Consider the following 17016-nt stretch of genomic DNA (forward strand, 5'->3'; position numbering starts at 1 on the left):
TCATCAGCTACACCACCCGACATTGCTACTGCTGCGTACCACACACATATTTTTTTTTCTCACTAATGCCATTCATTTTGCAAGCCAAAATCTTGCTCTGTTTTCTTTAAAGCTCTTGTCACTCTCTGAATGATCTCTAGGAGAGCTAGGGCTTTACCAGTCTTACTCCAACTGGTCTTGGCATGTAGTCCCCTCACAGAATTTTTGAATGAGTGCATTCCAGATCTGTGTAAAGGATTGAGGTGAGCCTCGTGTTCTGGGGTGAGAACACAATTTTCTGCTTGTACCACACACTGAAAAATCGTATCAGGTCATGGGGACTTAGCTGCAGGGAATGGGCTGGATCAGCGCCCTCCAGATCTGAGCACCATGAGGAAACCAACAATATCTTAATTTCTTAATCTTGCATGTCCATAAAGCTTCTGTGGGAGGAAGGATGCCCATCTAAATTAATAAAAAATGAAGATTATAAAATAATTCTCAGTAATCCAGGCTTAGCGCTTTCACATGGTAATTCCAACTAGGCTAGCAAAAGCCCTCAGGGGCGTCTCTTTAATGAATAGCTAAACTTAGTGTTTAATTAGCATGTCATCATTAGACCCCAAAGAGTTGGCGCTTATAAGCAGTTTCAACATTGTCCCTGTAGTCTTTGTCCCTTGCTTATTTCCTCAGAAGGTCTAACAATCCCTTTTGGTCCCTTATTTCCTGCTAGGCATGTCTGATGACCTTGATTAAGCTCCAGATTTGGGGCTCAGTTAAACTACAGCTAAATGCTCATCCAAATTACTCAAAAATCTGACTGGCGAAGGTTTGGATTATTCAAGTATTAACTATAAATGACAAGAAGTAATCCATAAGCATCACTCTCAGAACCCACCTGTCAATCTGATACCCTCTTCCTAGCCAGATATGATGTGCTCATTACTGCTCCCCAAGTCCACATTAGTGGCAGGGCAAGCAGCAGACCCCTCTCCCCCAGACTGACCATACCCATGCACGTTGTGAGTGGTTGATGGGTGGTGGGTTGGCACTACTCTGCCATAGGCAACAATTGCAGTAACTGTCATTTCCACTGACAAGGACCTGGGAGGAGGGTGGAGGGGCAGCAGTGCCTTTTCAGCTAAGCCCTACCTTTGGTGCAGACCCCAAGCATCTCCTCCTCTTGCTTCTCATGCCAAAATTGTGCCTTGAAAGGTGAGAACACTGCCAAGCTGCCTTCTGGGTGTTTTCTGGTGGGCTTGGCTGTTCTGAAGCCTTCGGGAACATGCGGTGCCCACTCACTGCACACAGTGCACATTCTATAATATGTGAAGTCCTTTGGGACATAACTGCTTTGATGGCCATGACCTGAAATTATATCATAATCCCCACCACCACCACCATCCTGCACCCCTGCCTCCCTGCTCTAATCTGCCCTCTTACAGTCCATGCCAGTTATCTCATCCCCCACCTAACACCCTTCCATAGCTGATACTGTAGGCCTCCTGTGATCGGACTCAGCCTATGTTACAACATACCTGACGCACGCCATACTGAATCAGAGAAGTGAACAACCTGACAAAATAGGGTTCTCTAACCTGCCAACAAACTCTGCTAAACCAGTACTTCTCAATCTTTAATGTGCATGCAAATCACTGGGAAGTTGTTGAAATGCAGATCTTGATGTGGCTAGGGTAGGGCTCAAAATTATACATTTCTAACAAGCAGAATCTTGGGGTTCAGTCTCTAGGAAGAGGCTGTGGCTGGTGCTGGTTCCTGTGCCTCCCATTGAGTAGCAAAGCACTGTGTCATCTTTTTAGCATCTAATATTCATGGGGGTGAGGGGAATTTAAAACAGCTTTGTTACAAGTTTCCATTAACTAAAATCACCATTCCTTTAGATCAAAAAGTCAATTTCGTATGGTACGAACTAACGCAAGAGACAATCCATGAAGCAGATCCTAACAGAAACCAAAACTCATGATATCAGAATCCCAGCCAATTACCTTGGAACAAAGAGGTGGCAAAGCTTCAGATGAAAGTTCTAAGTGTGCTAACTTAAGATTAGAGAAGAGCACAGTCTCAAGCTTACACTTGCCCACCTGTCCTATAGCCCCTGGCTGCTACCTAATCTCACCCTACATGGAACCACATGGCCCGGAGACTTCTTGCTGCCTTTTTCATTCTTGTAAGTTGGAGAGGATTACACCACTGGATTGCTTCCACTTCCTGCTCTCCAAGGCCCAGTTCTTGGAACATGCTAAAATTTCAAAGCATGCCTTGAAGCCCTGGCACATCCCCAGGTGGTTTTGTAGGTCACCTGGTAGGCAGATCTTAGCAGATGGCGGCTGTGTTTCAATTCTCAGGGAGAAGCTTACTCAACACTGAAGGGAGATGTGGCAGGTCCCCCTACCAGCTCCTGGTTTCTCTGTATGGGAGCACTTCTCCTGCAGACAGGCCTGCCTGTGTGTGGGGGTGGGCAGAGGAGGTGGGCTGATGAGCATCACCTGATAGCCCTGCCGGGCCTGAGTTCTGCAAGGCAGAGCACATCCACCAGCCCCTGCCTGGGGGCCCCCTTCTGATGCAGAGGAGCTTCTGTAAAACCATCTGCCACCATTGGCAAAACTCACAAGAAGTGAAAAAACAGTAAGCAAATAGGATTTTTCAAGATCAGCAGCAATGTGGGTTCCCTCCATACATAAGAAGCTCAACTGGTGCAGGACATGCAGGGTGGTCTCGGATTCAGGCTACCATCCATCTGAGCCTCACGGAAGGGCTGTCAGTGCTCATTGATTCTGCAGTGTTAGTTGTCAGCTCCAGCTGCCCACTAGCTGAAGTGCTTTTAACAAATGCCAATGCCCTTTTCCCACCCCAAATCAATTAAATCAGAATTGAGGATGAAGATGGGGGGTGGAGACAAACACAGGTAGGGTTCTTGAGTGCCCAGGTGACCTGGTTGTACAGGGAAGGTTGCAAACCAGTGTTTTTTGTTTTTTTTTTTCCAAAGAACAAGGAAAAGCACCTCTCTTTTGATCATTGACTTGTTCCGCTTCTAAAACTTCACATCCCATTTTTATTGCAGTACATGATATTGGTAATAGGGAATATTCTCGTAAAATTTCAGAGTCACAAATTACATGCACTATCCCATAAGATTCTTAAATCAGCCTGTGGAACATGCTCACACCATTACAGGAAGATATGCTGGGATTTCAGTGACACTGTTTATGAGACAGAAACAATGGAAACAAACTGAAAGCTAGACAGAGAATGGCTCCCTGTGTTCTGGGGCATTCCTGCAATGGAGAATTCTACAGCTTTTAATACACTCAGGATCTGTACACACTGTCTTAAAGAGATAGTCACAAACTACTTCTAAATCTTAAAGGTTTAGAATCATAATTATGAATTATTCCAATTCTATTGTTTTTTTCTATTTTTTTTATTTCTAACAACTTTGAGCTATCTTTGTCATAGTAAAGCTGTGTACATTTAGGGTATACAACTTGATGTCTTGATATGCATGTACATTATGAAATATCACCACAGTATGGCTTAGTAACCTGTCCATCACCTCTACATAGTTATGCGTGAGCCTTTTGCTTCTATAATTGCTCTGGCTGGGACTTCCAGCATTATGTTGAATAGAAGTGGCGAGAGTGGACATCCTTGTCTTATACTGGATCATAGAAGGAATGGTTTTAGTGATTTCCCATTGGTTATAACATTAGCTGTGGGGTTTAGTATTGAGGTAAGTTCTTCTATACCTGTTATTCCTGGGAATTTTTATCATGAATGGATAGTGAATTATGTCAAATGCTTTCTCTGAATTTATTGAGCTGATCATGTAAGGTTTTTATCTTTTATTTGATTAGTGTATCATATTGATTGTTTTATACACGTTGAACTATCCTTGCATCCTGGGAATAAATCCCTCTTGGTCATGGCACGTAATCTTTTTAATGTGCTGTTGAATTCAGTTTGCTGGTATCTTATTGAAGGTTTTTGTGCCTATATTCTCTAAGAAATTTGGCCTGTTGTTTTCTTTTCTTGAAGTATCTTTGTCTGGCTTTGGTATCAACATCATGCTGTTCTCATAAAATAAATTTGGAAGTGTTCTTCTTGTTCTATTTCTTTTTTTTTTTTTTTGAAGGGTTTAAGGAGGATTGGTAGGAGTTCTTCTTTGAATGATTGGTAGTATCACTCATAAAGTCATCTGGTTCAGGGCTTTTCTTTGTTGGGAGGTTTTTGATTACTTCAGTCTTATTTGTATTGATCTGTTTAGGATTTCTGTTTCATCTTAGATCTCAGTAGATTATATGGTTTAGGGATTTATCCATCCCATTTTAATTAAAATTTTAAATACCTATTTTTTAAACTCTGTGCTTGTGTGTGTGTGTGTGTGTGTGTGTTAGAGAGAGAGAGAGAGAGAGAGAGAGAGAGAGAGAGAGAGAAAGAAAAGTTTATAAATACCAAATATCTAGAAAGTATATATACTAAAATATTTAAAAGGCATCTTGCTTGGGCTAAAGTTAGAAGGGGGTATCACTTTTTATTCTCTTTTTCTTAGTTTCTTACAAAAATTGTAATTTAGGATTAAAAATTTATTCTAAAGCTACAGCCTTAGATGAATTCTAAGGAGAGACAATCATTTTCATTCTTTAGAGGAAGATATCAAATCTCAATGAGGTGGACTAACTTTGTCATGTGGACTGAAAATTAGTGGGCATTAGTGTGAATGTATAGGTATGCTGTGTTTCATAAATTTCAAAACAAAGACTTAAAAGTTAGGTAACAGAGGGAAAACCTAGTTTACTGGACCCAGGGCCAGGAAGCCTAGTGCTGTCCACACTGCCTGTTTATTGCACCTGGGCACAGTCAGCAAGGCTGATTTTTTTTTAAAGATTTATTTATTGGGGCCTCGCACTGTGAAGCTGTCCACTGCAGCAGCAGTTTGATCCCGGCTGGCCAGCAAGGGTCCCACATGGCACGGCAGACCTCTCCTGTCTCGCCTGCTGCTCCCCTCAGCAGTGTATTTCGTCAGTCTGCCTGTTCTGTTCCCCGCTCTGTCTCTGATGATTCTTCTCACCCTTCCACGCATCTGACCTGTACCCCAGTTCTTGTATAAAATAAATAAATAAATCTTTAAAAAAATAAAAATTTATTTATTTATGCATACAAAAACTGGGATACAGCCCAGAAGTTGGGGGATGGGTGGTGAGAGGATTCACCAGAGACAGAGTGGGGAGCAGAACAGGCAGATCTACCGAAATACACTGCTGAGGGGACCGGTGGGTGAGACAGGAGAGGTCTGGTCTGCTGTGCCATGTGGTTCAGCTCCCTGGCTGGCTGGGGGATCAAACTCACACCACAGAGCTTCACAGTGCTGTGCTTAACCCCTTGCGCCACCAGGGAGGCCCAAGGCTGATTCTCACTGAATGAGGAGAAAGGTCAGTGCTGTGATGAGAGGACCTGGGCAGGCTGGTGCATGAGCTCTCTCCAGCAGCACAGCTGCATCTTGCAGACTGGCCAGTCTCCTCTCAGAGCTCCTGGGCTGACTAGGCCCTGAGGCCACATGGAAGATTAACTCAGTGCCAGCAGCTGTCAGCCTCTGGAGAGTGTGTCTGCCCCTGCATGGCCCTTCCATTCCTAATAAGGGAAACTCACTTTATACATGCTTTAGAGGAAATGTCCCAGGATGGAGCCAGGACCAGATGGCACTGAGCTTCTTAAGGCATGCTTATTACCAGAAAATGTTGACTAGGCATTTACCAGCTATAGGTATTACCAGCTAATATGAATATGCACTTCACACACAAACATACCCCCCCCCCAAGTTCCTTCATCTACAAACTTGTCTTTCCCATTGTTGTGCGATATACTTTAGTTTACCTTAGGTGTGGTGGATATGCTGTGTCTCACACCTTTTAATGTTAGATTGTTGTTCTTATTACTGCTTTTCTCTCCTGCCAGGTGCAGCTTATCCACTATAACCATGAGTTATATACAAATGTCACAGAAGCTGCAAAGAGCCCAAATGGATTGGTGGTAGTTTCTATATTTATAAAAGTAAGTATCTTGCTTTTCTTCATTCCCCTCTTCTTGAATTCCAAGAATATATGTTGGAATGTTTGCTTCCAGACTCAGTGGGATCTTAGAGGTAACTAAAGGGGTTATATGCATGCCCAGAAGAGCTGCACGAGAAGCGACTTTTATATCCAAGAGATTTATGGAAAATGAGGTCCCTTTCAGTGAGATTCAAAAACAGTGGGCTCCACTTCAGAGAACCAGGGCTTGCAGAGTTCACTTCTGTGCTAGAGAGAAAAAGGGTGCTGGATCCTGGGGCAGGCTTCAGCTCCCAACCCCGCCACGCAGAAGAATCAGAAGGATGTAATAGAAGGTGAAGGGGTGGCTCACTTAAACCCCATGGGATTAGAGACCCATCCACCAGCTGGAAATCCAAAGGTAAATGTGAGATGTCTCTCCCTCTTTTATCTGCAAGAAACACCTTCCTCTGTCTCCTCCAGTTTTTCTGAGTATCACCATCCCCGCCCCCTCTCCTTCTCCCTCATAAGCATCTCTGGGGAAAATTAAGCAAAGATCACCAATGCTGACTTCATGACATTCTAGGGAGGCTCCACATCTCCCTAGCAGTCAACAACAGCAGCAACAAGCCTCCAACCAAGCACATTCTAATTTGCTAAAAAATAATTACCTTTAACATGTTGACAGATGCAGAGAGAAACAGGTATGCAAATTTAAAAGAATAAAGATATTTTTTCCAAATGGAAAAAAAGAGATACTGAAGTAATCAATGGCATTTCCAAAAGTTGGCAGTCACTGCACTCACCCCAGCTGCTTGGGAGGTTTTGACCAGACCCTTAAAGGAAGTGCCCCAACCAGAGCTTGCAATCCAATGAAGATGATCCGTAGAAATCCAACATTTACTTCTAGGGAGCTTTAACAAAGCTCTCGTGATGACATCATCATCACATGATGACATCATTGTCAGCAGCAGCAGCAGACAGGCCCAGGGGCACCCTCACACTGACCCCTCTCTCCTCCAAAGCACCACCTTTTCAACAGGCATGTGCTCTGCCTGTTCATCCCCCTGCAGACTCCCGCCACCTCCTCCCTTCCTCTCCCTCACCTGGATCTCGTCAAGCCTTTCTCAGGCCCAAGCAGATATACATACAGAGCAGGGGACAGGGTGACATGCTGCAGCCCCAGCCACCAACCCCAGACGACGCTGGCTTGTCATGCACATTGATGAGAAGGGGCTTTTGATCAGGAAAGCATATTTTTGGGCTGTCATAACCTATTAACACCTGATGTGGTATCCCAAGGGAAATTAGTCTTGGCACAGGTCCTGCCTGTCCCTGCACTACGTATCTCGGCATCTGACAGACCCTGTTATGATAAACAGTAGGGTCCAGATAGCAGGCACTACATGCACACTGTACATTTATTTTATTGTTTAACCCTAATGGTCCAGTGGCATAAGGGTCCCTCTCTGGCATCCCACCCCAGCTCATGCAGCTCATAACAGCCCACCCCCAAAAGGAAACCAGCTTGATATTAACGCTGATGACTTTATTCACACTAGATGCCTCCCCGGCCGAGCTGAGAGAAAGCAACTGAGAGGTACAAGAGAGAAAACAGCATTTAAAAACATCTTCCCCACACCCCTGTGCCACCCACAAGCACAGGGAAATCCTGTCTCCCACGCCCAGCCCCGACTATGGTGCTGACAACCAGCTGGTTTGTTCTCCCAGGCCACACCTCTTGTCGTGAGACCTGCAGTTGTCATTATATTGGTCATGCGTGACCAGGCAGTCATGTCCCTCTGCCCCAGGTGCTCCGTGGTGAATTATCCAAGCTATGACTTCTCACTCACTCTTCTCCAAACACCAATGGGTGTGGAACACAGGCCACCCATGCTGGGCACTGAGACGAGAAATGAGACCCACAAAGCCCCAGGGCTTTGTCTAAGGGGCACCACCTCTGGTATCCCCCCCTCCTCTGGGCTTTATGGGCTTTCCCAATGCCAGGCCCTTGGTGGGTAACTCCTGCCTTGTGCTGATGCCTCCGCCTCAGCTCCTGACTTTGCCTCCCTTTGCTCAAAGTCCCCGTGTCGGTGAATGTCATCCCAGAAGCCCGGACACATTACAGCCGACAGGGTGATTGATACGCCAGCAAGTCAGCCTCCTCAACAGCAAACTGCTGGTGTGTTTCACAAGCTCCTGCAGAAATGCTTGCTCCACTGAGATCACTGACTCGTGTCCTGGCTGCTGCCCTGCGGGTGGTTGGAGGAACTTATGCCCCAGACCCTGAGGTCAGTGAAAGAATGGCGACTGGTTCCAGCATCTTCTTGGGCCAGTTTGGTCCCAGGAGCCTCCTGTTCTTTCCCTGAGCAGACCTGAAGCTTGCTGGCTCGATCTTGAAATGAGCTACAGCACTGCTATCTTGGTCTAGCATAATCAGCCCCCAGATGCTCCGCCATGGGTTATCCAAGCTATGACTTGTCATTCACTCACCCTCAAAATAGAGACTGAGCATGGGACATGGGCCAGTCTGTGCTGGGAGCCAGTACCTAGAAATGAGGCCAAGGATGTCCTGGGTCTCCCAGGGGTGCAATCTCTGGTATCCTCCCCTCCTTCTGGTTTTGCTGCCTCCCGTCCCCTGATCCCTCCAAGGTAGGCAGGAACAGAAGAAAGGAAGCCCCATTTCTGGGTCAGCTGAACCCCTGAGCCAGAGAGTTAGAGTTGTTGGCTAAAATGAAAGACTTATTTATCTGTAGGTTTTATTTGTCTCTGTCCCCTCCTAATACCCCATCCTTCCGTGACCACAGGGAACTGAGATTTGGCTGTAATTGCTGCTCAATCACACACCATTAACTTCCCACTTAAGCTCACTTATACCAAGTACATATTTTATCCTCTCACCCACGCAGCCAACACACTAGAGCCCACAAATCATCTGTGTGCACTTTGGAAATTTTTCGATTATTTTTAATCAGCTTGAAAGCGTCCAGTCCCAAAGTTAGCACTGACCATACTCACAGGAACCAGGAGCCCAAAGCACCCGATCACAGGACAGGCCCCTTGCCTGCCATAGCCTCTGTTGGCTCGCCTCCTTTGTGGGGCACATCCACACACACATGCAGCTCAAGCTCCCTTTTAAATGGCCAAAGGAGATGATGAAGTTGAAGTTGAATTTGGCCCAAGGACTGCTGGGGAGAAGCAGCGTCTGATGTGGGACATCTCTGTGTTTGGGGTGGCTGTTTACCTCCTTCAAGTGTTGTCACTCACCACACTCCCCTGAGTGTGTCTCCGCACAACACATGCAGGAAACTGTGGGGAAAGAGAGGCAGATGGGAGAAAATAAACAGCCTGTGCCTTCTCCAAACTAAAAGTTACCTGTTGCTTATCTAATAATAATAATCATCTGCTGCAATTTTTCCAACCCTCAGAATAAATCAGATTTAAAATGTTGATGTGTCACAACATCCGATTAGCAGCTGAGGAGTAAATTACAGAGTAGAGCTGAGCGAGGTAGGAGAGAAACGGGATGAACAGTAGTACCTTGGAAAAGGCTGAGTAAAGGGGTTGTTAAGAAAACAGTGTACTCAGTTATGCAGGTGTATATCACTATCTCCAAATGATGGCTCCCTGGCCTACGTCCTTTGAAGCTTGACCTGTTCTCCCAAAGAAGGAATTTAGAGAGAAAAGGCATAAAATGGAAATTGATCCCTGAACATCTATCTAGTACAATGTTTAGCCCATAATAAGCATTTGGTAAATATTTATTGGATGGATGGATAAATGGATGGATGGACGGACAGATGGATGGAGGGATACTAGGCAGAAGATGGATGGATGAGAGAATGGATGGATAGATGGATAGACAGACGGATGGATGGACATACAGATGGATGGATGGATGGATGATTGATTGATTGAATGACATTGCTTATTCTATATTCAATTCATGCAATAATGGGCAGTGATATAAGTTTATTACTCTTAGAAATTGTCCTGTCTCCTAATGCTTCTGTTCTGGGTACTCTTTCTGTCGCACTCTACCTAGATAACTATCCCTTTCCTACCATGTCTCTCCCTAGCCTCTGCTTACAAATAGGTGCCCCCCTATTCCTTCAGAATAAAATTTAACTATCCAAACATAACATTCAACCTGCCATGAGCCAGCCCCTGCCCATGCTCTAGTCTCACATCCCATATGCACAGATCCTCTGTGACTGTTTCCCTGTGCCCTTCCTCATTTTCTATATTCTACCAGCAATGCACTTTGTTAACTTGTACCCATCCTTCAAGTCTCAGCTCATGATTTAGCAACTCAGATTCCCCATGGAGGTGGTCATCCATGTCACACCAGTGACTCTATTACAGCCCTCTTCTCATTAAATTATCATCATTGCTTACTTTCCTGTCCTCTTTCTCTAAACTGGGATTTCTTGGGCGTAGAGTATATATTTGACCTCAGAATTTCCAGCCATTGTTGTGTTTGGCATAAGGTAGGCTCTCGATAAATAGGAATAAATAAGTGAGTGCCTGGAAGCAGTGTTTATCCTGGAGTAGGACTGCCAGTCACTAACATATTCTTTCCTCCCCCAGGTTTCTGATTCATCAAACCCATTTCTTAATCGAATGCTCAACAGAGATACTATCACAAGAATAACATACAAAAGTAAGTTTGGTTCCATTTCCTATATAGTGAGTATACTAAAAAGGTTAGCCCTGTCTGAGGGCACAAGCCAGAACGGGTGCTCTCCAAGGATGCCTTTCAGCTTCATGATCCTTTCTTTCTGTAGGAAGCCACTCTGGAGAGTCAGGGCTGGCTACGGAGTAGTTCATTTCAAACAGAAGTCCCGGTAGTGCCTTTGTCATCCACGCCTGTCTAAGGCAATAATGGTTATGATGATGATGGTCATCACCATCCTATGGATTGCTAATGAGCTGGGGACTCCACTAGCTGACAAACCCTACCATGTCAGCTGGCCACATCTGGGGCTCTGCCTTTCTGCAGGTAGTGAGCAGCCAACCTTGACTCTCACCAAGGCCCCCCGAGTCACCGAGTCTGCATTCCAGGCAGAGGCTCTGTGGCCTCTCTCTTCATCCCTGAGTACGATCCACTGATCTAAAGGACACTGTCTGGTGTGCTCGTGTGCCCATGGTGGTTTAATCCCTGAATCCTTAAGCAAAAAAGAGAGAACAAGGTACAGTTGAAGGGAGAAGAGGGGAAAGGGTTCCCCTGTTATCTCCCACCATCCCAGAGTTGCAGGATTTGGGGAAAGTTAGGTGCAGGGCCCACACCAATGGATGGAAGAAGGCAGTACAGAAAATAGATTTTCACCTATTAGCAGTGAGCAGAAAAAAGGGATGCATAGCCTGAATTTGTTCATAAGCAGGAGCTTTCTCATCTTGACTTTTTCCTCATCTGTGAAGTTCAACTTCAGGCTTCTAAGTTCCTTCTAGGTCTAGGACTCTGAATCAAATGATAGGTCAATCATGATTTTCACAGAATTAAAAAGCAAAACACACATATCCGAGCATCCCACGTGTCTTCCCCCAAGTGAGGAGCTGGGCTGTGTTTGCTGCTTCTGCCTCCAAGGGCCGTTGAAAAGAGTGGCTCTCATGGTCTCCCCAGGGGTTCCTGGGGGACAGGTTGGAGACCCTTGCCCTCATTTGATTAGTCATTCATCAGCGAGCATTTCCTGTACACCTGTGCCATCTCTGACACCGAAGCTCCCATACACCAGCCCACCCCACAGAGTACTCACTGTCAAGTCACTCCCATACGAAGAGGCTGGGGTAGAGGACAGTGGGGTGACGGATGAACCTGGAGAGTCCACCAGATGGGCATCACCTCAGCAGCCCCTTGGAGTGCTCTCACACGCACACTTAGATGGCTCAGCAGGGGAGACTTGTGTGCAAACAGCGCATTTTACAGATGCCCATAGAAGACTATTAGTGCTTTAACTTTTTGAATCAAAATACATGAAAATTAAAGAAAATGTTTTTTCAAATCTTGAATTTGCATTGTAGAGATCGTGAAAAGCTGTGAAATCACACATTATGCCCCAATACACAGTCTAACACAGTGCCAGCTGCAGAGTCCATCATTAGTGGGATTTCCCTCGCCACCCCACCCCCAGCATAAGCCTGATTGCTATTAAGTGATGTGGCTGCCAAAGATGGAACTGGGACAAATATTGATTCCCATACAAATGGAGACTGGGGAGCCAGGGGAAACAGTCTTCTTGGGACCAATGACGGATGGTGTTTTGTGGCTCTGGGGAGCTTCAACTTCATCCATTTCAAATGAGGAGTCCCTGCTGGCTGCCAGCCCCATTGAGCCCCATTGGGTCTCTGGGCCTGGAAGACAGACTGGCAAGAGTAGAAGAGGGTAGCAGTGTTAAAAGCCAAGACTGTCATTCATCATGTATTATAAAGATTTTGTATGACAATTGCAATTAAAAAACACAAATGGAACTCTTTGGAATCACAGAAAATTTGCTCAGAATTACATGGTCAGGTTGCACAAAGAAGATACCTTTCAAATAAGGACTGGATAAGTGAATGACTACTTGTTGAGGGACGAAAAGGAGGGAGAGGGGCGGAGGGAGTTGTAAGCACAAAAGCACGGAGATCCTTGAAAGGACTGTGAAGAGTTCCAGGGAGGGATTCTGTCTTCGTTCCCTCTCAACACAGTGCCTAAAAGGAGGTCCAGTAAGCGTTGGTGCAGGTGAATTGACAGCGGAATGCAAATGGCAGCAGTGACAGGGACAGAGGTCATAGCAGGTAAGATGATCTGAAGCTAGATCTCGAAGGGTCCTAATGCCAGCCTGAGGAATTAATGCAGAAAATGAGTTTGAGGAAATGGCCATTACCGCCTCTGAAGGCTCACTTCTGGAAATGCAAATAGAAAGGGCAGGAACAACTCCTGCTTCTGTCCTTCAACAATCTATGCCTAAAAGGCAACTAACACAAGATAAAGAGGCTCCTCATAGGGAGAGAGAACTGCTTTAGGTTCCCTAATAACAGGTATTTTGTGCTCTTACCTGCTGGAGAATACTGGAGGGCAGTGCCTTTATCACATACCTAAAGTAACACCACAGGGAAAATGAAGGCCCCATACAAGGGAATGGCCCAAACCCTCTATGCCCGGGACACTGTGGCTGAAAGGGAGTGATTTGCTCAGCAGGAAACCACCGACACTCTGAGCTCTGGCTGAATTCCCTAAGGAAGCCAGCTGGTGGAAGCTTGGGCTGGGCGCAAGCAGAGAAGATTCTGAAACAGGAAGTCACTCACTAGGACACAGCCAGTGGCTGGGAAACACTCCCTGGAAGTCTTTCCAGAGGCCCTGCAGGAAGCAGCAGGGGATGTAGTGTGGGCCTGTGAGTTCTAGGTGAGACGAAGACAATGCCGCCTGCTGGGAGGCGCCTATCAGAGCACCTGTTCCCATACTCCTAAGTGAGGTAGAAATTGATCCCCCACTGCCACCAACCATACTACCAAGGGGCACAGGGCCTCACCCCGGCCAACCAGCCCATCCTGCTGCTGCTGACCCAGAATTACACCTCCAGCATCGGTTCAGTTTGCCTGACTCACTTGGATTGTGGCACCCTCTGCAAGATGCTGAGCACCAGGAATCTGGAAGTGAGGCTAACACCTCCTGCAGTCCAAGCTCTGTGCTAAGAGCTTCCCGTGCAGCACCCTTCCTTGTGCTCACAAAGTGCAGTCACATGTCCCTTCATGATGGAGAGGCATTCTGCAAAACATGCCATTAGGCAATTTCACTATGATGCTGACATCAGAGTGTATTTACTCAAGCCTGAATGTCACCGCCACCTATGCACCTAACTGTAGCCTCGTATGACTGTACCCAGCCTCAGCGTGGGTGTGATCGTCAACCCAGTTTACAGATGAGGAAGTCATCCATCAAGGGCACACATCTAGCAAGTGTTGTTAAGTCAGCAACTTCTGCAAAACCAACCAGAGTCCAGTGATAAGCACTGGTTTTTCACTGTTCCATCTACGAGTCTGTCGGGAGTGGCTACAAGTGCGCAAGTCAGCTCAGGCAGCTTGGCTCATTTTTCTAGGATCAGGTAGCTGCCCAGGGCAAGTGCTTCCCATGGTAGAAACCAGAAATGTAGATATCACTTAATTGCCAGGCTTGAAATTCCCACTGTCACTTTTGTCCATTTCCACTGACCAAACAAGTGCCTTGGCCAACTCCAGCATCCAAATCCTGCCATGGAGGTGGGGTGGGGAGGGAGTAAACTTCCCCTAAACATTAACCAACTCTTTCATAGTGTGGGAGATAAGACAGCAAGACTGCAAACGTTAGTCCTCCCAGGGACTTCTGTATGCTCTGACCTTCCTATAATATGTCTTCCCTCAGGAGCAAGCAAAGCTTAGCTCTGATATCCCAAAGCTAATTGTAATGTTGATATATTCACATTACATGAAATTTTTCAGCATGTCCTATTAATTCCCACTTTGGTTCAGTTTGAAGAGACAACTCTGCTATTTGCACTTGTTTCCACTTAAAGGGGATTTGAACTAATCACAGAACTTGTGGGCACTTTGAAAAGTTCAGACTTCTACCCTCCTAAACTCTCCCGCTCCTGCCTACCCCTGGCATAAGACGACCCATAGAAATCAAAGGCATTCAGAGGAACACAGTGGCACTATGGTTTGCCATTAGGGGGCAGACAGTACCAGAGAAGGCATGGAGATTGGTTCTAGAGGGGGTCAGCCTTCCCCAAGGGGCTTTCCCTTGGAGGCCATCATCATGGGAAGTAACAGTGAGACTATGAACAGAGAGTGTCATGATCTGCTGAAAAAAAAAAAAAAAACACTCTGGGGCTTAGCTGAGATGACTATAGAAGAGCAAGGGTAAAAGTTGAGAGGTGATTGCATCAACCCAGAGGATGAGAACAAGTCAGTCATGAGCAGATAAATGTAGAGGAGGTGGTGAGAAGTGATTGGGTGTATTTTAAAGGAAGAGTCAAGAGATTTCTTGATAGCTCAGAAGTGTGATATGAGAAATAGAGGAGTCAAGGATGACTGTAAGATTTTTAGCCTGAGCAATGAGTAGGAAGATATAGCCATCAACTAAGATGGGGAAGACTGCAGACAAAGCGTATTTGTAACGCTCAAGCTGTTGGCCATCTACGAAGAGGTGGAGAGTAGACAGTTGGCTATATAGTCCCAATTGCAGGAGAGAAAACTGAAGCTATGCCATCTGGGGTTCAGATGGTATTTAAACCTGGGTGAAATCATAGGGATGACAATAAATAGGGGAGAAAGGAGGGATGTGTCTTCATTTTGGAAAGAGTAGCCCAAAGCCTCAGAACTTAGGACTGCAAGTCATTTCTTTTAAATCTCACCCTGGAAGAGGCTCATGTATGTCTCTCTTCAGCTCGGTGAGAAAGGAGGGCACAGGCATGAAAGCAGGGGGTGAAATCACCCCAAATGGCAGCAGGTCAGATACAGCCCATCCCCTTGGTTTGAGCCTAGAATAGATAAAGGAGGGGGAAAGGAATTGGGCAGGACCAGTGTCCTGGGCCAGTTAAGAAAAAGCAATGCCAGGGAATCCATCAAAGGAGGGAAGAAGAGTGTTGCCAAAAGGACTAGGAATTTTGGAAGCCAGATGCTATGCCGGTGAAGCCCGCTGTCTCATGGGAAGCCAGGTGTTCTTGTGAAGAGAGAAGAAACTAAGCAGGCCGAGGCTCCTGGCTCTGCCACTTCCTTTGCTGTGTGACTTCAGGTACATTTCTTAACGTCTCTGAGATAATAGCTTCATCAGTAAAATTAGGCTATTTGATGATGATATTGAGAGTATCAGGATGAGGATTAAGATGCTAAGTCAATTTCCTAGACAATGATGGGTATAAACTAAGGCAATGGGTATTCCTGTATAGTCCTTAGATACATGGTGGTCAAACCCATCTTCCTATGGGTGGGAGGCAGGTTACTATAGTGGCAAATAGAAGCTACATTCAAAGTAAACACAGTTCAGGGCACACAGGCACTGGAGTTTGCTCCCTTTAAATGAAGCCCAGCCCCCACAGTTGATGGTAATGGCCTAGGGAGGTTCTACTACTTTCCTTGGAAGCTTAGATTTCATATATCTGAACGAATCTTCTAAAACACTTTCACTAACGCAGAGCAACAATGGAAAAGACTAGCCTGAATTAATTTCAGGCTGAATTTAGAAAGTCTCCTAAAGAAAACCCATTTTATTAAAGTTAAATTCCCCTTCAATAGTCAAGACTGAAATCATGACATTGAAAAATGGACTTGGGGGATGAATATTCTAGAGGAGATATCAGTAATTTACTCGGAGTACTTTAATTTTTTAATCTACTGTATTGGGTCCATGCCAATATTCCTCCATTTGCCTTGTCTTACTTAATTAGCAGGCACAGCACCCCGGTTACATCAAAGGCAACGTTTTATCATTTTAGCATCCACCTGATTTCATTGAGCTAGCATTATTTTTAAAAAGATAGTTAATGATATTTTCAAATGGTGAAGCCAGTGACTAATGAAGTGGAAAGAGCCGTCTTAAAAGGATAAGAGGCGGTGGTAATTAGAACATTACATATAAATGAACACTTTCTCCAGTGTCCTAGGACAGCACATCACTTTGGTAGCTTCATCCTATTTCAAAGTCACGTACTCTTCCTGTCTCATAGGTAGTAAATAGAATGGCAAATTTCAGTCCAAGAAGAATCCAGCAGCTCAGATTCCAAACTTAAGGGTCTGGCTATTGTCTTAATAGATTTCCTCTGAGGAAAGAAAGGCACACAATTAAAGGCAGATGGAGGAGAGCCTTTAAACATGGTGTTTTGACAGATGGCATGAACCCCTTAGACATATCATCTTCGGTCTTGCCTTTTCATAACTTGGCTTAGGAGCCCACGCCCACCGCGGCTGGAGGATGAAGGTGCACACGGGCTGGACCACCCTGGAGCTCCCCTCCACTTCGCAGGGCCTTGGATGTGTT

General features: G+C 45.6%; 1 protein-coding gene across 1 annotated transcript in view; it reads left to right on the plus strand.

The window, feature by feature from the left end:
* Positions 1–17016, plus strand: part of CA10 (carbonic anhydrase 10) — a gene marked incomplete at both ends in the record, with an annotated part of 448833 nt that overhangs the window by 422282 nt on the left and 9535 nt on the right. Inside the window, 2 exons of the mRNA XM_084237378.1 lie at positions 5953–6048; positions 10614–10686. Coding sequence (XP_084093504.1) covers positions 5953–6048; positions 10614–10686 — 169 coding nt within the window. The remainder of the gene's footprint in view (positions 1–5952; positions 6049–10613; positions 10687–17016) is intronic.

The sequence above is a fragment of the Talpa europaea genome, assembly GCF_964194135.1.
Source record: "Talpa europaea genome assembly, chromosome: 7".
Lineage (NCBI taxonomy): Eukaryota > Metazoa > Chordata > Mammalia > Eulipotyphla > Talpidae > Talpa > Talpa europaea.